The sequence below is a fragment of the Calypte anna genome, chromosome 1, assembly GCF_003957555.1.
Source record: "Calypte anna isolate BGI_N300 chromosome 1, bCalAnn1_v1.p, whole genome shotgun sequence".
NCBI lineage: Eukaryota > Metazoa > Chordata > Aves > Apodiformes > Trochilidae > Calypte > Calypte anna.
The window spans coordinates 187,392,876-187,416,866 of NC_044244.1; the positions used below are offsets into that span (position 1 = coordinate 187,392,876).

The following is a 23,991-nucleotide window of genomic DNA, read 5'->3' on the forward strand; positions in this document are numbered from 1 at the left end:
CCCCTCAGTTTACGAAGGATTTTGAGGTCCTGGAGCAGGTCCAAAGGAGGGCAACCAGGCTGGTGAAGGGACTCGAGCACAGACCCTATGAGGAGAGGCTGAGGGAGCTGGGGTTGTTCAGCCTAAAGAAGAGGCAGCTCAGGGGAGACCTCATCGCTCTCTACAACTACCTGAAAGGAGGTTGTAGCCAGGTGGGGGTTGGTCTCTTTTGCCAGACGACTTTCAACAAGACAAGAGGGCACGGTCTTAAGTTGTGCTAGGGGAAGTTTAGGTTAGATATTAGAAAGAATTTCTTTACAGAGAGGGTGATCAGACATTGGAATGGGCTGCCCAGGGAAGTGGTGGATTTTCTGTCCCTGGAGATATTTAAAAAGAGATTGAATGTGGCACTCAGTGCCATAGTCTAGCAACTGCAATGGTGGTTCAAGGGTTGGACTCGATGATCTCTGAGGTCCCTTCCAACCCAGCCAATTCTATGATTCTATGATCTTCTGTTTCGCTGTCGACAGCTACGAGCACACAGGATGCACAACCGAACAGAAAAAAAAATTTAAAAATGACACAAGAATACTGCAACGAAATCATCGTTTTAATTCAGCCGTAACAATTTCAAGTGTGCATACACTCTGAATTCCTCTCTTTACAAAATGAAGTCAGCGATTCACTGCTCGATTTACTCTTGACCGTGATTAATGCGGATTATTCAAAGCTTTACAAAACTCAGCATCCGTACTTCGGAAAGGAGCGGGTGAAGCCGCCGCGGCTCCCTGCAGCCTCAGTCCCTGCCGATGAGGTGGGTCTCGGTGGGTCTGTCGATGCGGAAGAGCAGCTCGGCGGGCAGGAGGTACCCCCGGTACTGCACGGTGTCGGGGCTGGTGTCCTGGTGGTAGTGCCCTCCCTCCCCGTGGTGGCTGAAGCAGTGCGTGTGCTCCAGGCGCAGATCGAAGCCCTGACATCGGAGAGAGACCCGAGAACGTGTGAACCTGTGCTCATGGCAGCTGCAGATACAAGCCCTGGCATAGTCTGGCTCTACACATCTCAGAGCCTGCTCCAACCACCAAATAGTGAAAGATTCTTGTGAAACTTAGACAAGAGGGGCTGGGTAAGGCTTCACCATAGGACATCAAAGAGAAAAGAATTTAGAAATCCTGACAGGCCCAATTTTTTATGTTAATCTACAGATTTCCTTTTTTTCCTTTCTTTTTGCTTTCTTTCCACTGGGATTAAATAAAGCAGTCACACCAAGGAACCCTCACTGGAAACCAGAACCCCTTTGCAATGCCACAGACCCATGTGATAAAGGGACAACCTCTCCTCCAAGACTGAGAGACAGATTAGAAGAAAATGGGAAGAATAGACAAAAAAAATAACAACTTGCATACTGTGAGATAATCCCCACCAGTTTTATGTATCACTGAATCACAGAATGGTTTGGGGTCAAAGGGACCTTTTAGCACCTAGCAAGAGTCTTTGCAAACTTTAATTTGCATCAGAAGTTATGAGACAGATGCTTCACATATTTTGTCATTAGCAGGGACAGCTCTTATGAAAGTGAACTACATAAACACACAGCTGAACAGGCTTCAGTGCTCTTGAAATTTCTCCTGGTGTGGCCAGCAGTGGATGAAAAGTATGGTGTTGGGTTTGGGACACAAACATTTGCAGCTGGAACTGAACCATCAGGTTCAATCCACTATGAACAGCCACTAAGTTTCATAACAGATTGACCTACCCTTAGTTCAAACCAGTGACAGAAAGAGGAAGCTTCTATTTGATTACACCAGCTCTGGAAGAGTTTAACAACACTCCTTTTCATAAACAGAAAATCACATTCAAGACAGAATTGATTACAAGTCTCAGATTACACTTGGAAAGGAGAAAGAGACTTACTGGATCTCTGGAAACTATTACTGGCTGACAAATCAGTGGAGCCTTCATTTCAAAGAATTTCAGCCAGTTATTCACATCCTCATCGGTGTTCAGAGGACAGGCAGAAAATTCTGAAGGCTACAGCAAAAGTGCAAACTTTTTAAGTGAAAGAAACACAGTTGTATCAAGATACTTTTTCTCTATCAGCTTTCCTTCACTTTTCCCTTCCCCACTATTTTGTTCATATTTCTTTTTGACTAAAAGAAGCTTATCAGTGTTTCTACCAGAAAGAGAAGTGGCCAGAATGTTGCATCTTTGCATAGGTAGTGGGAGTACTGAGAAGTGAGGATTCTCCTCCTGGTACATTTTCAAAGCTCAGTTATTAAAAAAAAAAAAAAAAGTCTATTGCTTCTGATAAATATCATCTTGGTTCATCTATTTAATCTCAGTTCATTTTACAACAGTTCTAAAGTTCTTTACCTGCCTACAGATTTCAAAATAAAAGCTTAAGGCCATGTAATCCAGAATCACTCGTTTTGTAATGTCAGTTTTGTAAGGTTAGCTCCTTACTTCAATACCCTGCTTAGCCTAATAGTGTATGCATACACTAAAAAAAAAAAAAAAACAAACAACCATAAAACAAAGTGAAGGCACTAAGATGTTACACTGTGATTTATACTTCTGTTTTCAGTAGGGTGAAGAAAGTTATATGAATTGAGAACTTACCATTATGTGAATCTTTGCTTTCCCCTTCTGGATGATAAATGTACCACCCATCCCAACTGGCTTTTCTCCATAGTGTTTCTCTAAAATTTGTCTCAGACAAGATACAAAGTTAAGTTCCCCAGTTCTTCCATTGGCTTTCACTTCAATAACCTGGAGAATAAAGTTAATATGTCACTGTATCCCACTGCAGTCTGCAGAGGTCTGTGAAAGCTGCTCTGAAGTTCTCCCAAACTATAAACCAAGAATAATTTTTGAAAATGCGAGTGTCACAAATTCACAGACATCCTTATGTTGGAGTATTTCTTTCATGGACTTACTACTTTACTTTTATTACAGAAAACTGATAGGAAAACACCAAAACACAAGTTTTCCTTCAGCTAAAAAGCTCTACAATCAAAGTCACCTTTGATCCAAATACATACCTTACCAGGTTGGCCCTCACTGGCATAAAGGTTGGCCAACAGCCCAAACTCACAATCAGTGTATTTACTGCTGTACTTCTCAAGCAGGCACCCTTTATCTGCAGGATTTATGTGAGCAAAGTAGCTCCCATTTACAGCAGGCTTTTTTTCACTCTTAGTTTGAACGATAGGGATAAGCTGAAAAAAAGAACATGTAAGAATAATTCAAGGAAGTAAAAAAGAATGTGTAAGAGTCAGTCTAATGAGCAGAACTAACATAAATGCAATTTAAGCTTTGTGCCACAATCCCAAGAAATAATCCCCTCTGTCACACAGCTGTCTCTCTCAAGTTGAGGTCTGTACTGGTAAAAAAATGCACTACTACTGTAATATAAATTAAAACTCTGGATAGCTTTCTCTGGAGAATTACTTTTAATGTAATGTGATAATGAATATTAGTGTTTAAAAAACAAAGAAAAATAAAATAAATTTAAAAAGTCTAACCATTGAGATCCGAGGCCTGCATGCAAGTGTTGGAATTCTGTGTAATACTTTCTCCTTTACAGTAATGACCACTACTATAGTGACCCAAATTTAATACTGAGATGAACTACCTCATCTTCCTCACCTGCCATAATGAATCAAAAGGAGATGGCAAGACCACAGGCTTATGCTTGAAAAGACTCTGACCAAGCAAAGCCTTCAGAGGCAGCAGGTGTCATCTCCTGCCTCTCCTGCAGCTGATCATTGGCATCTTTAAAATTTACAATGGAAAAACAAAGCCATCCACGAGGGCAAAAGGAGTACTTCAAAGCCATTTACCAGTAACTTTTACAAGCATTTTCTAAATCTTGTCATTAAAACCTCTGGTCAGGTCTTTGTCAATCAGTTTCAAAAAATCGTGTTTCTTGCATGCTTCAAAATAATCACATGCTTCTTGTAGGATTAGAAGTTAAAAATTAATCTTTATTATCTGAATAGTATGCACCTCTTGGATGGCCCTCATCTGAATTCCTTCTAATGTGTTTTAGGTGCTTTAGGCATGAAAGGTGTTTATTAAATGTTTTGTTGTAAATGGGAAATACCCAGCATAACAGTGCTCTACAATTATAACTCCATTAACTGAGAACCATCACACTTATGACTGACCTCAGCATTTCCTCCAGTAATCCTAGATGAAGCAGCTCCAGCTCCAAGAAAGAAAGCACCAGGTAGCTCTATGTCTTTTGCAACTGCATTTAGATCATAAATCTGCAAAAGAGAAACAATCCTTTGATTTTTGCTCTGATTTGGAATTGCCATTCTATTCACTGTAACCTCTGGATGCATTTAATGCTCAACGTCCTCAGTAGTATTTTGGATAATTAAGTTGAACACAGTTTCACAACATTTGATAGTAACAAATTTGTAATGTCCGTTTGTATTCTGAAAGGTAGAGTGCCTGTATGTTCTGCTGAATTTTTGTTCTGTATTTGTTTAAAGTAAGAAATGGAAGGGAATATCACATAGAGACAGAAGAGGGGTGAGGTGTCAGAAAGGAGGCATGATAAAAAAAGCACATTAATGCAAATCCCATGTTGGTCTGAAAATACAAATATAGCAGTTTTTGCATGGAATCATGGCTGTGACTTGAAATCACAGGCATGATACAAGCCATATATAAACATGCAGCCAAGCCCCTTGTTTAGTAGCTCCTTCCATGGCTCCTGTCATTCCAACACTACCCTGTATTTGAGAGCAGGAGAAGATGAACCATCAACCATGATATGTTATTTTTGCTACAGTGTGCAAGATTTCCTGACATAGTCTATTTTTAACACATCAGAATCAATCTCATAAAACACTGAGAAGTCTTTTTTACAAGTGGAATCATAGTATCTGTTAGTCCTTAGCTTCACTTATAGTTCAGTAAGATATTACTTTTATTTTAACAAATCTACTAAACCCCACAGCTAAATGAAAAACTCACTTTTTCTGTTTTTGCAACAGGTATAAGGTAAGGAACACCTCCCACATCTGCTATTCTAGGCTTTCCACATATTCCTGAAAGAACAGAGCCAGTTAGCTTGGTAAAACATCTTTTCCCAAAGAACAATTTACAGCTCTCCTAACATCTTTAGAAGATCAGGTAGGATGAGGCAGAAAGAAATGGAGAAGTCTTAGTGAAAGACAGGAATGCTAGATTACCTTTAGCAGGAAATTTGAAGGGCTCTTGAGTCAAATCAGGACAGTCTACAACAGAGACTTGAGCATCAGCAAAGTTTTCCTTAAGCCCTTTCTGCAAAACTATAATAAAGAATAATGGTAAAGTCATTGACGATGAAAAATTGTTTGACAATTTACTAACAATGATAAATATAACTATTAAATATAACTATTTAGGCTTTATTTCAGTAAAATACATTAAAGGACTTATGCTTACCCTAAATAACTCCATTGATTTAAATATTACTGTCAGTAGGCACTTGTTTTCTGAGTTAGATCTTCAGAGAAGAGTAAAAGCTTGTTCAGATAATTGCTAGTTATCACATTGATTAAATTTAAGAATTTTAAAAACTTTCAGTTGAAATACAATAACCATTAGCACTAGCAGCAGTATAATGAGAAGTAACACAGGTAAACTTAAGCCACATTCAGCAGTGGTTTTGCTTCCAAAGAGCAGACAATTATCACTGTCAAATATCATGCAAGAGAAAAGGACAAAGTAAGTTCTAGATGAAGTGAGAAGTGGTTCTTTAAATAAATAAACTAAACTGTTTGCAATAGCTTGATTAAAATCTCAAACTGTCTCTGATGTCTGGAAACTTCTGGCAGGATATTGCCTGTCATGTTTACATTAATGTGGAGATTTTCTGGCAAGTGGCACTGTCAGCTCACAACAGATAATGAATGGTGCTGATGATAATGAACATCTCTCAAATCTAAAATTTTGGGCTTGCTTCATATCAATGTTTTTAAGCTCAGATCCAGGAAAGTCACTCAGACAACAGGGAAGATTCTGACTTAGACAAGTGCACTGTTTGAAAACAACTTTCAAACCTTAACTAAGTGTGGGATTGCCTGCACATGAACAGCTTCAAATATTGTGTTAAATGGCCCAAGTTCTTTCATGCCTGGAGGTCTGCCTTGGTATTTGTTTCAAACTAAGGAACAGAAAATCCAGTCAGTAATCTTAAATCAGGCAGTTCCTTAATCACTCAGATGACTTTCCTGTGCCTTTGTTTCCTCCAATCAAGATTTCAGACGTATCTGACTTCCTGGGAGCAGATTTACCAAGCTGTTGACCAGAAGTGTCACTAGAAGGTACTTGGCAAGTTTCTAACTACATCTCAGCACCTTCTCGTAAGTGGAAAAGGACAGTGAAAGAGCACTCCTCAAATTATACTCAAGAGCTGAACAACAACAATAAAAACCCAAAAGAATTTGCTTCTTGACTAATTTTTCTGCTACTGCTTCAACCTGTTCTAATGCAGGTACACCATGTTCTCTGCACAGCCCACAGGTCTATAGCAGGGCTGGCTTTTGGCACAGCCTGACAGCTACTGGGTGACAAAAGCACTGGGAACCAACCAGGGTACTGCTGGGACCACACTTCTCAAAGCAAACTGACAGATTTGGAGACTGGCAGACTGAACTTAAGACTTCTCTGAAAGAAAAAAAAACCTTTAAAAAAACCTTTAGGTCCCTTCCGATCTTAGTTATTCTCTTATTCTCAGCACATTCTGTGAAGGCTTTGGAAAGAAACAAACTAAATTAAATGTTTCCTGCAGCCTGGTCCTAAGGTAATAACCAGAAGAGACAACGAGGTTCAAGCAAGAGGACCTGACATGCTATGCTGCAGCTTGTTAGCTGTGTTTCAGAGTAATCCTGAAAAAGAAAGAAATGTTGAAGGACAGAGTAGAACAGATGATCCTGTATATAAATAAGTTTACTCTGTTCCTGTCAAACTTTCACAATCCCTGCACAAATCTGCAAGTGCAGCATTTTACAGGGATGGAGAGCCTGATGGTATATTTTAATATCATTCGGGTTTGGGTGAAGAGTCATTGTTTGCTTTAGGGAAATAACAGCATGTAGAAAAATAGTGCTTTTCTTTACATCTTAGTGTGCTAAGAGTAGGAACATACTGCATGTACCTGCTTTACAAAGGTTTTGATAAGAGCTTTAAGGTAAGTTTGAAAAGTACATTATGAGTTTGTAAAAAGTTCCATGCTGCATGACTTACCCCCAGCAAGCTCCTCCAGACTTGGAACATGGAAAGCAAACCTTTCAACTTTGGCCATTTTCTGATTTCTTCAGGTAAGAGATTACAATATACCACACTGTAGGAGTAACTGATATGATAACAAGGGTAATAGTTTAACAACTGGAACAGAATGTTTTCAATATATTACTTATTTTTCCATTTAATTCAAGAATATATAGACAACAGTAGAATTGGAGTTCTGTCATAAAAGGAAGGACTAACAGCTTCTAGATTGTTAATTTTCTTATGTGCTTTGGAAGAAAACAAGTTTTTCAGCCCTGTATTTGGCTCAGTTGGCATTACACATGAAAGTCCACAAGCTTGCAGCTTGGTATAGGCAAAACACATCCCATACTGAATCCAGATAAAGGGAGAAGTCAGGAGATTATGACTCCAGGCTTACAAAGAAGAGAGAAATTTGGTTATGAAAGAAAGCTATGCTTTTCTGAGCATATTAACTACCTCCTCAGGTCTGTCTTACTTTAATATTTACTTTTCCAGCACTGGCTATGGTGGACTTTCAACCTCAGCCGTGACAGAACCTCCAGTTAGTTCTGGGCATGTGTTTCTGCTTTTGGAGGGGAACTGGCCAGCAGCAAAATAGAAAACAACAGCAGCAATTCCTGCAGTATCAGACTCTGTACCCATACAAAGTCAGTAATAAAAAGTTTTGTTTGAACATAAGTTTAAGGACCCCTTTACAAATGAACTTTATTTCAGTCAGCCTTGCAACAGCAAAGTCAGCTAATAGGGCAAACCACTAAATAAGGGCAGGAATAGCTGATTATACACTACCTATAAATCAGCCACAGCAATCATTAACTCCTTAGGCACATGATTGCTGAACACAGGAGAAAAAGAAAATGGATCCCAATTAACCAGATCTCAGGCCTTGGGATTACATTCCCAGACCTGACAAAGTTTTTGTTAGTAAGGCCTATGATGTGAGCTAGCTGTTTAGCTAGTATTCTAGCTACTATTTTGAAAATACCCCAGCTTTTATGATTGTCAGAATTTGTAGCTCTCCTTATACCATAGGCCTTTGAGTCTGCATAAAGGAAAAAAACAAACAACACAGTAGAATGAAGAAATAAAGAGTAGGGAGATCATAGCAGTCACTTAACTGAAGTATTTGAGCTCAAATTACTGCTGTAGCAAGCAGTAGAGAATGGGTGAAAGACAGGTATATTAATATATACTAATTCTCATCTTAGTTGGTCTTATCTATCTCCACAGGTGACTCCCTCCCTCCTTTGGCTGTGGAGGAGAAAGTAATAGCCTGGATTTGGTGCCTCTGGTAGAAGCCTACTGTCAGATGGAGTGAATCAGACTCCAAGACTTTAAGTGGGGACCAAATGCAAGAAAAGGAGTAATTAGTCAGAAGGAAAGTGAGAAGATGACACTGGCAATATAATTTTTAATTATCCTCATCCCTTCAAGAACCTTTTGCCATGGCCAGAAGGAGGATGTGCCAGTGCTTGACACCAGCTCAGAAGGTTCTGAAGCAGACAGCCTAGAGCTCCTGTTGTGCAAAAAGGCAGAGTGTAAGATTTGGACATACTTCAGCTAAGTAGGCACAGATTTAACACCTACACCTGCTGTTTAAAGGACAGTAGTAAGCACCTCAAAATCAAGAAATGAGAGAAAGATTATAGGAAAAGCTCCATGGGCCATATTAAAATTGATCTGGTTGCTAGACAGTAGTGCTTAACAGGAAGGGAATAGAAGAAAAGTAGATCCCTGATTTACCAACTCAAGACCATTAACAGGGGAGTTTGTGTGGTGTGGGGACAGAGAACCTGAAAAGATCCATCGAAATCTATCGTAGAGGGGTAGACTAACATTGAATTACTACAGAAGACTTTCAAAGAAAGAACACAAATGCTAAAAGGACAATAAGATTGTTAAATCTGGGACGGTGCAACAAGAGCTGAGAGAACAGGCATATAAACTGACTTGAGAAGTCCATCTATTTGAAGCAGGAAGAAAACATCAGAGAGAGCAGTCAAGGGACACAAGAATGCCGATCAAACGGGAACCATGATATTAATAAGGTGTGTGGGGTTGTCAAGTACCCAAACCTGAACCAACAGCTAGTTTGGAGAGTAGATAGAAGGCAGAAAGATGCCATAGGCAGGCTGGAGGTGAGTGAGGGAGGGAAAGAAATATCCGGGGAAGACTGAAGATGGCAGTCTGAGAGGAATTTAGTGGTGACCAAGGCGAGCAACACATCTACAGATCCCTTCCCAGAGGTTGGATTCCTGAGGCAGGGCAGAGGCATCTGCTTGAGAGGCTGGGATCTGGGGAAGGGCAAAGTCAGGTGAGCCAGATGAGACTGGGGTTCTTAGCAGAGCATCCAGGCAGTTCAAGGCAGCAAAGAAACATTAAAGCTGACGCTGTGCCTGCCACGGCTGCGAGAGTAAAGCAGGGAACTACCGAGGCAGGAGCAGCCGGAGCCCATCCGGTGCAACAAGCAGCTCCTCAGAGCTTCGCACCGAGCGGGAACTGCTGGAACTGCGCCCTTAAGGAGAGCTCGGACCCTCCGGGAGAAGAGGGGAGCGGCTGAAGGGGGAAACAGCCGGGAGCTGCCCCAAACTGCTCAAGCCTGCAAAAGCCCAGGCGGACAAGCCCCAGCCCCAAACCCCACACGTACCTCTCCCGCCGTACCAGTTCCGCTCCCACTGCCTTTCCCCGCCACGGCCCGGCCACGGGACAGCCCGGGACGGGACGGGACGGGACGGGACGGGACGGGACAGCCCAGCCCAGCCCAGCCCAGCCCAGCCCAGCCCAGCCCAGCCCAGCCCAGCCCAGCCCAGCCCCGCCCCGCCCCGCCCCGCCCCGCCCCGCCCCGCCACTCCCAACATGGCGGCGCTGAGCTGCCGACCTTCCCCCTCTCCCCTTCCCTCCCTCCCGTCATCCCGCGCGCCTCTCGCGAGCGCCGGGCGCTATTTAAGCGCTGGGGCGGCCATTTCGAGTCTTTTGGGTGAGGCGAGCGGGTGAGTCTGCGCTTGGCGTCCGCTGCCATCCGCTGCCATCCGCTGCCATCCGCTGCCATCCGCTGCCATCCGCTGCCATCCGCTGCCATCCGCTGCCATCCGCTGCCATCCGCTGCCATCCGCGGCCCTGGGAGCGAGGGACCTGGGGGAGAGGGGAGAGGTGTGTGGGGTATCGAGTCGTGACCACTCCCTAAGAGCCTCCTCTGGGGAACCCGTCTGCGGGGAAGGGCCCGGGGCAGGTCAGGGACAGGCCGGGCCAGCCTTTGCTGGGGGGGTGTTCCCACCATGAGGTAACGTGCCGGTGCTCACGTACACTTCTGTTTTCCGCGGCGGCGCCCCCGGTGCTGCTGAGAGACGAGCTTGGCGGGGGGGGCAGGGTCGGGGGCCGTGTGCCCGGCGCCATTCGACCTGAGGTAAAGGCGAAGTACTGAGGCGTTCGTGTGAAATAATCACCCGGTTACATGTGGGTTGTTTTTAGTTCCCTAAGGGGTCTGCGCCGTGTGCGAGCTGTTCAGAATAGAGCTGCAGTGCCCGCGGTGCGTGGTGCTGAGCTGCAGAGCTGGGTTATCTCTGCCTCTCGGGCACGTCAGGACCTCCCGGTCCGCGGGGGCCTCCGCCTCAGGTCCTGTGTCCACAGCTGGTCCAAGGATTAGGTGCGGGTTGGTGTCAGATACCCCTTCCCTCACAGTGAAGGGCGGATTCGGGCCCAGCACTGCTATTTGAGGTGCACTGGGGAGAGTTTAAGCTCTAGTTTATTTCTAAGCCTGCGTTTAATGCAGTATTGGAATGAAGTAATTTTGGAAAATAAAGCAGGGTGGGCTCTGCCCTGAATGGTTAGATGATGCAAAAAATAATTTTAATGTACAAAATTCAGTCTCTGATGTAAGGCTGCAGCACATTTGCACATTTGTGATCTTTGTGTTCCCTTTTTTCTGAAAATAATTTAGAGGTGTCTGTAGCTGTGTGGGTGAGAGGGGCGATAGGAATTTATATAGTGAGCAGTCATGGCTGTGCATGTTCTGCAGCCATTTGTTCTGGCCTGCTATTCTTTACTGCTAGTCTACAGCCATCTACTCCATTTTCAGACTTAGTCATTTGCTATCCTATGGGTTTGTCTTGTATGCTATTTTGAAGTGTTCTTCCTGAATCTGCAGTAATTTGTATTCTGCAACGTGAGGCTGTTACCCAGACAGTAGCAGGTTATCTGAGGACATTAAATGAGCTCTGGCATAGTGTATTCAGATGCTAAATTGTATGTAATTACAGTTAAAACATTAATGGGTATGATAATGGGCCTGTGGAACTGTAAAAAGCACAATAAAATCACAAAGTTACAAATGTACCGGTCTAGTAAATGAGCTAATAAGCAAGAAGAATAATTCAAGGTATTTACATGGGAAGAACAGATTGTTTTGTGTTTCAGTCTCTCTTGCATAGACTTGAGAGCTGACTTGGTAGATTAAGGAGTTTTGAAGATTCAGCTGAAAATTACCATTTTGTGGGGCTCATCTCTTTGTGGCTTGATGAGTGGACAAAAGTTTGGAATATTGCTAGACAAAGAAGCTTTAGATATCATGTAGCTAACAAAAAAACCAGGGAAGGTGTCTTTCCTTCTGATGGTGGCACTGCCTTGCATTGGTTTGTGAAGGTTTTAAGCCAGAGTGAAGTGACCATTTTATAACTGTTTGCTTACATGTGTGTGTGTGGTTATTTAGGGGGAGATGAAAGGGTTAAAACATTTAGAATTCACCTCTACAAGTTTCTGAAAAAATTGATATAATTCTGAAGTTACTCTTTCTTTGAGCAGGAGTTAGAGCAAAAGAACTGTAAAAACATGAATATCCAGAGTGGCACAACTTAACTGTGACTCTGCAGGTTAAATACATTGGCTTGTGGTTCTCAGGAAAAATACATGTTGAGGTTTGCTCAGGTTCTTCCTTCGGAATTCACCCTGTTAAGTGGAGTGGTTTGTTACCCGACTGACGTAGAATTTTCTTGAATTCTCATTGATTTTTAGGGTAAGCTGAAACATGAGTGATACAGATGAATCCGAGGCTTCTGATTCTGATTACACTGAGGCCCAAGAGCTGATCTGGAGCCAGCAGAAAGAACTAGATAAGGTTCATAGACAAATGGAGAGTTCCTGTTCAAGGCAGAAGAGTGCTGCTCCTGAGGAGTCTTCAGATGAGCATAACAGTATACATCAACCAGCAGCTGCTTCAGCTGAGATTATACTGGACACCAGTGATTCAGAAATGTGAGTTTTTATTTCTAATTTAGAATTTTTCCTGTGAAGAACATAGATTATATGTCAAAAAATATACATTCCTTTGAAAGTAAATGATTTTTTTTTCCTTTTTCAGTGATCTCACTGCTGCTGGTGGCAGTGAATACCATCCCAAGTGCTCCATTGAACCTTCAGAGCAAAAAAGATTTCAATCTTCAAGGCAACAAGCTGAATCTGCTTCAGGAGGGCCTGACAATGACAGCTCTTCAGATTCTTCCTTGTCCCCTCAAAGTGCAGTAAAATCATCTGAAACTTCTGGGAAGCAGAAGTCAAAACTTAATTTGAAAGCCATTTTTGCCTATCACTTCAGGGGAAAGAAGTTCAAGGCTGCTGCACACCGAAAATACAAGGAAAGCTCACGCAAGAAGAAGAAGAAGAAAAAGTATGAGAGCACAGGGATGCCTATAGGGAGGCCACCACTGACAGCCTCTCCTCAAGAGCGGAAGAGAAGGCTTCAAGACAGAGGTTTTCAGTTCCCTTTTGTTGAACAGCATTATGGGAAGAAACATATTCCCTTAAAGATGGTTCTTGGCTATGAGGTTAGACCTCTGTTTTGTGCAGTAAATGTATTTATATAGCAAAAGAGTGACTTTAAATTGGTTGTGTTGTGCTTCTACTTGATGTGCTACAATTAAACAATGAAACAGTTTTCAGTTCTGTTAAACGGGACACTTGATATTGTTACATTTAAGACAAACAGAGCTAAAACACAAGTGTCAGTTTGATACCAAAATTTTGTTGATAGTATAAATGCTTTATAGTGGTATTTTTAAGATCTCACCTGATACATTTTTCTTTAGCAAGCAGCTGCAAAGGGATACTTCCAGTACATTGAAGTTCTGAAATATGAAGAACACCTTAAAAAAGCTTTGAAAGCCCTCCAGGCTAGTGAAGATTTAGAAAGAGAATGTCTGGCAGTACGGAAACACAAATATTTAGATGATGAAGGCCCCATTTCCCCCATCCAGGAGACAAAGTAAGTTCATCTTTATCTTTTCAGGTGCTTTTTTGTTCTTAACAAATATAAATGTGTGTATGCAGGTAGGTGTGTGACACACACCCCACCAAAGACAGTCAGCTCGTGGTTGCCCTCAGCCTGTTTGCACTGCTTTAGTGGCAAATCCAAAGCACAGCACCACGCAGGCTGCTGTGAGGAAAGCTCTGTCCCAGCCACACATCTGCTCTTGCAGGAGGTAGCACCAGTGCTTGTAGTAGCATGTAGTTTTGTGTCAGTTGTCAGTATATGGAGTTCAGTTCCTGTGCTGTCCTTTTAGTCTATATCAGCATTGGAATATCTGAAAGCATTGTTTAATTTGTGAACAAAACACTTGGCCATTGGTTTTTTTGGTTGTAAATGTGACTTGGAAGTTCTCACAGAATATTTTTAATACAAAGTCTGTTTCAAATGGTGATCTGTGTTGCCTGGCTAAAGGTATCAGTATATTTGATGCTGTAAATTTACTCAGCATCTTAAAATTAACCTAAAAAAGAGCGTAAAGTTTCAGAGCTGTCTTTCAGCTATTGCTATCTCCAGTAATTAATTACTTCCTTGGCTAGTTTATGCGAGTTGAAGCATTAATATGAGCCTGTAAAATGAGTAACAACTAGTTTGTTCTCTTACAGAACAGCAGAAGAAATTAAGTTCTGTAGCATAAATGCTACAGCGAGCTCATCCAGACACTCAGTTCTCTATATGAAACAAGAGCTAGTACTAGAAGGCTATAGGTTTTGGAACCAGTTCTCCTGGTGCTGTTTGTTGAAACCATAGCAGTAAAAATGGCTTCATTTCATTCTGGGGGAGTTCTTTCTCGAGAGAAAAACCTGTGGATGACTGTGGATGCCTTGTGTTCCATGGCACTATGGAGATAATTCCCAGCTGTAATACCAGGAAGACAAGTGTGCGTTCCTGCTAGCTAAGGCAGGAACTCTTACTTTCTTGGTTGTATTCTGTTTTGGTTTTAACTTTCTGACTTTCTAGGTTATTTGTCAGTGTAATTTTAAATGTCACTATCTAGTGCTGAATCTTTGTTCTGCTGTTAAGCACTGCTTTCATCTTGTCAGTGTGGTTAGGATGTAATTCTGCTGTCAGAAACATGATTTGTGAACAACCTCTAGTATTTTATTACACCTACAAGCTTATAGCACTTCTATACACATAAAGAGAAACAAGGGGTTGTGATAGGAAAATAATAGTTCATGCATTTTAGGCTACTTTAGAAGTACAGAGTGCTTTAAAAATTCCTTAAAACACTTTATTTGAATGTTCTGTATTTCAGTGATGATGACAGTGTGAATTCTGATAATGAAGATGACTTTGATGCCAGAGTAGTGGTGAGTATTTGTTCTAAACTCAAACTCTAACCTTTCTCTTCTAAGGTTAAATAATGAGTAGATAATGTTTTGAGTACTTAATTCTTGATCTTTGATACAGAGTTAATGGTGGGACACCTGTGAATCCTGATTTGTAACACAGAAGGTTGTTGATCTTCTCTTTCAAATAATGCTGGAATGTATAGGAATTCTGGTCTTCTCTGAAGAGTTCCTAAAGTTTGCAAAGCTACTGCCAAAATCTGAACTCTTAAATATCTCAAATGTAGTCTTGTTAATACTTGTATCTTTTTTTTCTTAGGAGAACAGCTCTTTCATTTTAAGCAGCAAAATTCCCAGTAAGAAAAAATCAAAGCCAGGAACAAAACATGCAAAAGTAACTGAAGTGATTGAAATAGAGGATGAGGAGGACTGTGCTGCTGATAACTGAAATTCTGCATAGTTCACTGTAGCAACAGAAAGCTACCAAGGTGAGAGTGGTCACTCTCGAGATACCTTTTCATGGCCCACCTGGTTTAAAACATGAGTCCAAAGTCAATGTTGAGCTGTCAGCCAAGCAACCCAGCCAGGCTTGGCCTGGGGTGAGGGTGTTTGGTTTGTGTTGTACATGGTTACAAAACAAGCATATGTGTCTCTTTTGCTCTAGCTTTTGAGTGTCTGCTGTGCCATCCGGTATAAAGTGTTCATATCCTTGATTCAATGGCTGATGCTCTGGCTGAAATGCCCAGGTTCTGCAACTTGATTTCTGTTAACTAACAGATCACAGAATTTATATAATCAGAAGTAGGAAAACAATTTCCAAATATTGTAAGGTGACAGCAGCATAATATAAAAAGTGTATGCATTTGCACACATACATTTATGTGTTCATTTTACCAAAAGAAATTCAGATGCCTTTCTCTTTCTTAGCTGGCTGTTTCATGAGTGGTACTTGAGGGATTGTTTCTCTGTATCTTACAGAAATGCACATTATGCATTAAAGTACTTGGAGAGCTGAGATGAAGACAGAATTGAAGCTTAATGCAAATCAGTAAAAATATAAAAGTAATCAGTCAGCTTTGACCAGAATTTTGGCAACATATGGTTAATGCATTTGAATGATAAAATCAGTTGGTATGATTTGGGTTGTCTGTTCCATGCAACATAACTTTTGATAGAATGCTCTACTCCCCAGTCAAGTACAATAATCTGAAGTTTATCTTAAACCTGTAGCAGAGTAGTGAATCTGAGATTAAAAAATTTTCCCCCTCTTGCCTTCCTCTGTTCACAATGGGGTCTGATGTGAATGTGACTAAGCAGAAGATACATGCTCTTTATTATGACAGAATTTAACTATCCCAGTTGCAAATACTTTTCTCAAACCTGTTTCAGAGAGTTGGAAACATTACTAGACAATGTTTAGAAATAGTCTGAATGCAGCTGACTCCTAGATTGAGGCTGTCATGGTAGCAGTAGAAATAAAATTGTTTGAGAAATTTACCTGTGAATCAACAAGATATAAATGAACTGTGATCTGCCTCACTGAAATAGCCCCCCAGAATAAATCTCTGTCAGAAACAAACACCAGTTAGACAGGTAAAAGCAGCCTGTGCTGAACAGGGATGCTGTTGCAAAAAGACACAGTATCTACTGGGTTAATTTCCTCCAAAATTATTGACAATCTGAGGAGAATCACAATAGGTGGTAGGTATAATGAGAGCAGGTGAAGTTGCATTAATTATGTGCTTGAATTAAGGTCTCAAATCTTTGGCAAGTTGTTTGAGGTTTCCCAGTTTCAGCTGGGGAGCTCTGAGGAGTAACACTGCAGAAGTTACTCTTCAGTAATTGAAGATCACCTCTAACATTGGTCCAAACCTATTGGTTATAACCAACTCTGTGGCTTCAAAGACTCATCCTGGATCTAGGAGTGGGGCCTTGCTTGGTAAGGCAAAGGGGTGGGATGTGGTGTGCTTCTCATTCTGCAGCTCATGTGATGAATTTTTCTGTTCAGCTGCTGAGTGACTCAAATTAACTAAATTGCAATTCTGATTAGAACTGGATAAGTACACATTAAAATCAAACTTACTAAAGATTTTAAATTGATAGCAGAAACCTAGCTTTCAGCTTCAGGACTCTTCAGGTTTTTGACCATTTCTGATAGTTTTTACTCATTTGCTTTTTTCTTCTAGTTTGTTGGTTTTGGAAGATGAATGCTCAGTTTTCTTGATGTAAAAGGTAAGCTTTTGTTTGGTTTTCAGTTCTGTTCAGAGAGCTTTTTTGCTTTACTTGACAGTGTTTTGAAAAAAAAAGTATTCCATAATTCAAGTGAATATATTAATGTGTGGCAGCTGTGCAACTTCTGCCTGATGCTTTCATGGTATTTCAGTGCAAAATCTCTTTCAGTTTATCTAAAATTGGAGCCTGTAGCTTCTGCTTCAGTGAAAACTAGAACTTTTGAGTTCTTGAATACCTCTGTATTACATGCAGGCTTTGATATAAGTTATATATAGAAATACTTTGTCTTTAGTGCTTCAGGGCAGCTCAATCTATCTGACTTGGTTTGGACTCTACCTGGGGTCTTACCTGCTGCAGATGCTGGAGAATTCCTGTACACTTCAGGAGTAGTACCCCCCCTGCATTTGCAGTTCCCTGGGGTGTAACCTACAGGTTGTGATCACTCCCCTCTGGGAAACTTTCATCTTAATGGATGTCTCATGCAAGCAAGAGGGACAGCACAGAAAATGGTGGTCTCTATCTATTGCTAAAGCTGTGAAACTTCTCACTGCAGGATGTTTCCAAGTTTGTGTAGCTTCAGGAGAGTCCTGGAAGTGGCATGGAAGGTGCCATGTAGGATTACTGGACAGGGAAATGTCTTTAAGTGTGGGAAGCCCTAAGTTTAAAGCTGGGCAAGTAACTTTCCAGAACATACTTGGAAGGACAGGAACAGAGCACCTTACTTGGCCACTGCTGCAGGAGGGGTACTTCACTAGGTAGCATGCTGGTTTGACACAGCATAAATGGTTCTTATGTCAGCATAGCTGATACTGAAGTCCTTGCCACAGTCACCTTAGTTCAAACTACACCTGTCTCTAAAAATAGAAAGCATAGCACTGGAAGGTGGGACTTATTAATGGTAAGTACATAGTAAGCTGAGCAATAGCTTCAAATTATTTCAGAAATAATTGGGAAAAAGAAACATGATGCATTCAACCTGTTCCAGCACGTGTTCAGTTTTTGTCTGTTGCTGTAGACAAAAAACCTGGAACCTGGTGCTTAGAAAAAAACCCTTCTTTTGCAACCCACAGCTGATGAACATATTAGTTGTGTTACTTATATGAAGGGACAATATCACATGTACTAAAACCAGTTCATTCAAATACTGACAAATCTAGGGCATGACTTTCATGTTCCAGACTTGCAGAAGTGTAGTTCAGCTGCATCTTTTTCTTTCCAGGCTGCAGATGAACACACCAGCTCTCAGCTCTGCAGCAGTGAGCAGTTATAGTCTTCTAGACTTCTTAACTTGCTGGCCTCCTGATGTACAAATCTGTTAGATCTGTGCATGCTAGTGAACAAGGTAAGCTCTCTGTATGTTCTGGGCTTCAGCACAGGAGTATTGATTTCTTAAAACAAAAAGCAGTGCTGCAGTAATTTCAGCAGCTGGCATTGTTGGTTTTCATGCAGATGTGCTGGTTAAACTTGGTATCGCTGCTGAAACAATTGGATGAAGTTTTTTAATAGGAAGCTTGTCAAATACAACACTGAAGAACTGTTAAACTGTTATGGGATAAAAGAATCCTTAAAATCTCCAACTTTATCCTAAAATATTTCTTCTTAAAGGGCCATTCCTTTGATGTCTGGAACACTGTGAAAAGCCTCTGCTTCAGGGTAAGTATTGAGGAAATAGTTGGTTTTCGTAGGCAGAGGTAACTGAATGAGGATATAAAAGTGTTGGCTTTTTGCTTGCCTTTTTACAATGAAGCAGTATTTTATTTTGAAACACAAATCCAGTCAGCAATTAGTGACAAGTTTCTTCAACTTCCTGGGCTTCCAGACCAGAAGCTGTTCTGCAGGCAGTGTGAAGAGTTCATTGTTATGCCATTATTATTCAGCAGAGACACACAACTCACTCTGTGTCTAAATTGAATAATGTGGCTAGAAGAGTAACAGGTTGTGCTTTCCTCACTGTACAATTAATTGCAGTGGTGACAATGAGACCTGTAACAGGTTTACTTAGTGGGATAGTTATGTAAACACAGTTCAAAATGAGGCTAAGGTAAAATCCTAAGGATTAGTTTGTTTGAATTTTTTTTAATTCTGCATCCTGACTACTAAAGGAAGCAGTGTCAGCAGCTAGAGGTAAAATACATGCAGTGGATTATTAGAGCATGTGTGTAAATTGTCTTAAAAGTGTTCTTATATGTGTTTTATTTACATCAGAGTACCAGCTAACTTGGTTAACTCCTTTATTTGTACCCTCAGTGCCATAGTCCTGCAGTTTCTTAAACTGCAAATAAATCTTGTTGATAATTGCATGGTAGAGGGGGCCATGGCTCAGATTTGAAATTAAATGCTTAGTTTTGGGGGCATTTTTAGCATTCAGATGGGGTAACTGGATTACAGTGCCTGCTTCTTAAGACTGATTAAGTCTTAATTACTAAAATACTGAAGACACAACTGTTAGTCACAATGCAACAATGTATGTCGTTTCAGGAAGTCTGCATGGTCCACTCTGAACTAGCATCTTGGTAAGTTAGTGTGACAGACTGGTTTGTTTTTAACACTTGCCTCTTGCAGGTTTAACTTAGTGAGCTGGTTATATTGTTGTTTTTTTAATGGAGAATTGCAGCATTGCTTTAGAAAACAGAAGAGCTTATTTTCCCCAAACTTGAAAATTGTTGTGATGATTGGCAAAATGTTCAACTGCTCTGAAGAGAGTGAGTGAGAACAGCCTTTCTGAACAAAGCTGTTACAGGAGTGTCCTTTTCATGTCACTTTTATCTGGGCATCCATTTTTAGTACTGAATATGCAGCATTTTGTGTCCGTGAGAAAAATGTGTGTGACTTTCTTATAGAAATAAATGGATTTATTAAATTTGAACAAACTAAGAACTGTCAAATGAAGTAGGAAAATATGTATAGTAGTTTTGTGTGTGATTCCAGGAGAGGCTGTCAGAAATGCTTACAGTGGATAGGAATGAGTGTTAAGTACTGCTCTAGGTTTTGGTGGTTTGTATGCACATACATCTTGGTTTGTAAAATGACAATGATCTTGCTTTTTCAGGTAGTACGGGATTAGAGAAGTGGGAGAAGAAATGCAGGACGCCATTTCAGGGAGATGTAAAGTCCTTCCTAGGTTAGTACAACATCAGAAGTTCTGCATATTCTTGAATGGTTGGAGGGCTGTGATTTTCAGTGGCTGTAAGTCTGTATCAGATCAAGCTTATTGACTTGTGAAGCATTTCAGGGCCTTATCAATACTATTTTACTACATTTTAATGTAGTATTAGTTGTCTGTTAAGCTTAATTTGGATTTGTCCACAAAGAATGACTACAAGTTTCTCAGTCTAAAAGGTCATCAGCTTAACTGCTTAAACTGGTTGTTCTACTTGTAGAAGTAAGCTAACACTTAGCAGGAAAGTTACAGGGAGGATTCTGTTTGACTGGACTTTTGTATTTAATTCCCTTTGTTTGCTTTTTGGGTAGTGTTAACTTTAACCCTAAATCTGTCACTAATATTGAAGGAGTTACTTCATTTTTCCCAGTTGTTAGTGTATCATTTACCTTTTCCTACAAGTAACGAAACAAGTTTAAGACATTTGGTAGGATGCTTGAGATACCTTTCCAGTCTGCTTGATTTGGATCTTTTTTTATCTTTTCTGTTAATTTATAGTACCAGAAGTGCTGAGGTCTATCCCGATAGGATCTCCTCTGTAGGTTCTGTCGTTGGAAACGCCTCACAGAATAAACTTGTGGTCTCACTTTACCCACTGAACTACCTGTTAGCTCTGTGGGATAAAACTGCAAGACAAATTTCTACAGATATATCACTCTAGGAACTGTAATAATACATGATCTTCTCCTTTAGGTACTGACTTACGATACAAATGAAAAAGTGATTCAAGTGGAAAAGCTTGGTAAGAAGCAAGAGATGGTTGTGTTCTGGGACTTCCAAGTGTAATTAAAATACTGAATTGTATGGGCCAAAATAACTCAGCCAGGTTTTTGTGTAGTACCTGATTTCAAGTACTGTTATTGTGGTTTGACTTTTCTGGAATGCTTGATGCAATTTATTTCACCTTTGATCATGAAGAAGTGGTGATTCTTGGTTTAGTGACTATAGGTAAGAAGAGGCAGCACTGTGGTGACTTCATAAACATTCATGCTGCATTTTTCTTGTGTGTCAAGTTGATACTTGATATTCTCATCCTGAGCAGCAATACTGGGGTTGTATCTTAGGAGTTTTAGAGACTTAATCTCTGAGCAGCTCAGCCAGTATTCCTGGCTTCTGTGTTGTGGAATATACAGAGCTTAAAGAAAAGCAAAATCCTCCTGAAGAAGTGTAAAATCTTTCATGGTAGGAACATATAAAAAGTATTAAGTTTTGAAGTTACTGTTCTTATTGGGTGAGACTCACAGTCTCCAGTAGACACTGTGTGGTACATACAGAAACCTTGAATGCTGAAATATGAGCAGTTGTGGGTGAGGAACTGCTGCAGCTGTTGCACTGTATGGTATCTGCACCCAGCAGCATTCTCCTGATGGGGTGTTCAAAAAACAGTGCTAGAGGAGTTTCAGCAGTTGGCATCGTTGGTTTTCGTTCTGTGGTGTCTGTGAAACCTGGTATTTTTGCTGGTACAGGCTTTGTCCTCTTCAGGGAACTGAGTGTACTTGCTTGCTGCTTTCATGTCCCAGTGTGAGGTACAGACACTGGCCTCTGCAACTTGGCAAGAGCTTTCAAGTTTTTTTTATTTTCTTTATTTTTTCAGCAGGTACTTTGAGGTACCTGAATTAAGCTGTGTTTAAAGGATTGGCTGTGGAAGATAACCTGTTTGACAGGTAAGCACTGAGATACCTGTCAGGTCAGAACACTTCATGCAATTTCACAGAAGTTTGTGTGTTGATCTGAGCACAACATTGGTGCTTCAGTGAGCTTCTGCATTTGAAGAGTGGAGAAATGGCTGTCTAGGAGCAGAGGTTGCTGGGCAGCAATTGCCCCTGATTTTGGCAGTGTCTGAGCAGGTTTTTAATCTGTGTGTGTATATATACATATACTTGAACAGATGTTGCAGCAATCTGTAGTACTAGTTGCTGAATTACACTGCTGTTGGTTGTGGGGAATTGTTCTGGGAGCGTGTAACATATTCAGGCTTGTTGGTACACACTGCTTGGCTTACATGTTGGCATGATTGGTCCTTCACAAAGAAAGGATAAATGGAATAGTGATTGCAGTCCCTGTTTTAAGTTGTTAACAGCAGTGAGAGGAAAGTTACGTGGTCATTACCAAGGCTGCTAGGATGTTGCTGTTTCTGGTGAGCTGTGGACATGACCATAAAACAAGTCCATCAGACTCTGGAATTGCTGCATGATGTGGCATGAAGTCTGTTGGGAATAAAGCTTTAGTGTTGGTCAGACAGTGCTCCCTGCTGGGGTGTAGGCATGCTGTATGCTTGGGCACATGAAAAAATACAAGTTCCAATTAGAACATTTGAATCTTGGACTCCAGAAGGTGCTGTTGAGAGGATGATTGTCATGCACACAGAGGGAGAAGGGGGGGGACAAAAAGCTGCTCCACGCAGTTCACATCCCCCTTCAGTTTGCTGTAACTCTTCACTGACACTGACCAATCTCTTTAACCCAAAGTGTCTGCCACCAAGTCACTGCCTGTCAGAGGGGTGAACATCACCACTTGTGTGCTACCACAGTGAGTTTGAAGGTAAGAGTGCTTGGCAGAATTGCTGCTACTAAAAAGAAATGTCAAGGTCACTTCAAAGAGGGCTCGTGTGGCTGAAACACCAGCGGCTCTTAACGCGGTGACCGCATAGTGAAATCCTCTGCAGGATGCTGTGGACACTCGGTGTGTGCTATGGTCTATTAATGAGGAGATAAACCTTACACAGCCTCTTGGACTGAAAAAGGATGTTTTATCTACTGCCCTCAAGTTTTTTGAGATGCTGATGTAGGGAAGAGGCTGCTCAGCTTTGTCCTGAAATCAGTCAGTAGACAGCCACAGCATGTGCACTGGAGAACTGGCTGAAGGAGTGGTGGCAGGAGACCCACTTGTAACACTGTGACTTCTGTGCTGCTTCCTTTGACAATATGATGCATTCCTAAAGCTGCTGAGATGTCTTACTAATCCTGGAGTCAGTGGAGGATGGGAATTCTGTAGACACTGAGGAGTTGGAGAAAACAGAGATGGCATTATGCTTGACATCTTACTAAGGGTTATGTACACATTCCCTGTGTTACTGCTTTTATATCAACACCATGTCCTGAAACGTTAAGTCTAGAGGAAGCCATGTTATGCTAAGCATGAAGATTTTAAAGAAGATGAGTTCACATGGATTTTTTTCTTTAGTCAAAGTACTAACAGGTGATTTTTTTATTTTCAGGTCCTGGTGATGTTGCTGTGAAGCTGCTGCAGGGAAGCACAGCTCTTAATCACAGGAAGAACCCTATCTGGTGTTAACTGCAATAGAATTAACCTTCCCTTACTGTGTATAACAGTACTATAACACCCTCTGTCAGCTCTTGTTTCCTCACTTGCCTGTCACTGAACTCAATTGTACTAAAGCTCTGGAGCAGTATTCATTCTGTCCAGAATGTCACCACCTTTAAATAAAATGGATGTCTGAAAGCTGCAGCCTGGCTTTCTCTCCTCATGTTACACTGCAAGCAGACACAGCAGAGAGAGGATTATGGCTGATGAGCACCTGTGCTACCAGCAAACCCAGGTGTAGGCCTGGTGTCTCTTTGGGTGAGGGATAGGAGACTGCACCGTACCACACCTCTCAGCTCTGCGGGGTAGAAGGTCTCCCAACTGCTGTTCCCTGTAGAATGACAACCTGCTTGGGGCTTATGGTCTCAAGTGAGAGGGCGGGTAACAGTGCTTTAGTTCTGCAGTACATCAGCTACACCACAAACCCCCAACAAGTCCAC

At 41.3% G+C, this 23,991-nt stretch overlaps 2 protein-coding genes and 9 non-coding genes across 12 annotated transcripts; 10 read left to right on the forward strand and 1 right to left on the reverse strand.

Annotated features, from left to right (window-relative positions):
- Positions 1-568: 568 nt before the first annotated feature.
- C1H11orf54 (chromosome 1 C11orf54 homolog) lies at positions 569-9,981 on the reverse strand. Its single transcript, XM_030450051.1, has 9 exons — positions 9,896-9,981; positions 7,222-7,330; positions 5,184-5,282; positions 4,966-5,039; positions 4,146-4,247; positions 3,018-3,194; positions 2,596-2,745; positions 1,891-2,007; positions 569-949 (listed from the first exon to the last, which is right to left on the reverse strand). The coding sequence occupies exons 2-9, from the start codon at positions 7,277-7,279 to the stop codon at positions 776-778; spliced, it is 951 nt and encodes a 316-aa protein (XP_030305911.1). The 5' UTR covers positions 7,280-7,330; positions 9,896-9,981; the 3' UTR covers positions 569-775.
- A 370-nt stretch (positions 9,982-10,351) lies between these two features.
- TAF1D (TATA-box binding protein associated factor, RNA polymerase I subunit D) lies at positions 10,352-23,695 on the forward strand. Of its 2 annotated transcripts, XM_030469407.1 has the most exons (15): positions 10,352-10,528; positions 12,256-12,495; positions 12,602-13,064; positions 13,326-13,501; positions 14,802-14,856; positions 15,155-15,323; positions 17,022-17,067; positions 18,287-18,409; positions 18,673-18,720; positions 19,546-19,580; positions 20,117-20,188; positions 20,921-20,969; positions 21,822-21,891; positions 22,696-22,768; positions 23,445-23,695. In XM_030469407.1, the coding sequence occupies exons 2-6, from the start codon at positions 12,269-12,271 to the stop codon at positions 15,281-15,283; spliced, it is 1,050 nt and encodes a 349-aa protein (XP_030325267.1). In that variant the 5' UTR covers positions 10,352-10,528; positions 12,256-12,268; the 3' UTR covers positions 15,284-15,323; positions 17,022-17,067; positions 18,287-18,409; positions 18,673-18,720; positions 19,546-19,580; positions 20,117-20,188; positions 20,921-20,969; positions 21,822-21,891; positions 22,696-22,768; positions 23,445-23,695. The 2 variants fall into 2 exon arrangements, with proteins under 2 accessions (XP_030325267.1, XP_030325268.1); XM_030469408.1 differs by lacking the exon at positions 10,352-10,528 and having other exon boundaries at positions 12,214-12,495.
- LOC115600509 lies at positions 16,817-16,886 on the forward strand. The gene has a single exon (XR_003989032.1). It is a non-coding gene; the product is annotated as a small nucleolar RNA SNORD5 (small nucleolar RNA).
- LOC115600501 lies at positions 18,051-18,179 on the forward strand. The gene has a single exon (XR_003989025.1). It is a non-coding gene; the product is annotated as a small nucleolar RNA SNORA40 (small nucleolar RNA).
- Positions 18,445-18,554, forward strand: LOC115600492. Its single transcript, XR_003989017.1, has one exon. It is a non-coding gene; the product is annotated as a small nucleolar RNA SNORA8 (small nucleolar RNA).
- On the forward strand, positions 18,929-19,061 carry LOC115600495. Its single transcript, XR_003989019.1, has one exon. It is a non-coding gene; the product is annotated as a small nucleolar RNA SNORA1 (small nucleolar RNA).
- LOC115600489 lies at positions 19,726-19,798 on the forward strand. Its single transcript, XR_003989014.1, has one exon. It is a non-coding gene; the product is annotated as a small nucleolar RNA Z40 (small nucleolar RNA).
- LOC115600498 lies at positions 20,736-20,866 on the forward strand. Its single transcript, XR_003989022.1, has one exon. It is a non-coding gene; the product is annotated as a small nucleolar RNA SNORA18 (small nucleolar RNA).
- On the forward strand, positions 21,556-21,695 carry LOC115600491. Its single transcript, XR_003989016.1, has one exon. It is a non-coding gene; the product is annotated as a small nucleolar RNA SNORA8 (small nucleolar RNA).
- On the forward strand, positions 22,327-22,449 carry LOC115600496. Its single transcript, XR_003989020.1, has one exon. It is a non-coding gene; the product is annotated as a small nucleolar RNA SNORA32 (small nucleolar RNA).
- On the forward strand, positions 22,813-22,942 carry LOC115600494. Its single transcript, XR_003989018.1, has one exon. It is a non-coding gene; the product is annotated as a small nucleolar RNA SNORA25 (small nucleolar RNA).
- Positions 23,696-23,991: the final 296 nt, after the last annotated feature.

Excerpts from the sequence above, each read along its gene's own strand:
- C1H11orf54 (XM_030450051.1), bottom strand. The coding sequence starts at position 7,279 with ATGGCCAAAGTTGAAAGGTTTGCTTTCCATGTTCCAAGTCTGGAGGAG. Across the intron at positions 5,283-7,221 it reads TCTGGAGGAGCTTGCTGGGG|TTTTGCAGAAAGGGCTTAAG; the intron begins GTAAGTCATGCA and ends TCTTTATTATAG. Across the intron at positions 5,040-5,183 it reads CTTCAAATTTCCTGCTAAAG|GAATATGTGGAAAGCCTAGA; the intron begins GTAATCTAGCAT and ends CTGTTCTTTCAG.
- TAF1D (XM_030469407.1), top strand. The coding sequence starts at position 12,269 with ATGAGTGATACAGATGAATCCGAGGCTTCTGATTCTGATTACACTGAG. Across the intron at positions 12,496-12,601 it reads GACACCAGTGATTCAGAAAT|TGATCTCACTGCTGCTGGTG; the intron begins GTGAGTTTTTAT and ends TTCCTTTTTCAG. Across the intron at positions 13,502-14,801 it reads TCCCCCATCCAGGAGACAAA|TGATGATGACAGTGTGAATT; the intron begins GTAAGTTCATCT and ends TCTGTATTTCAG.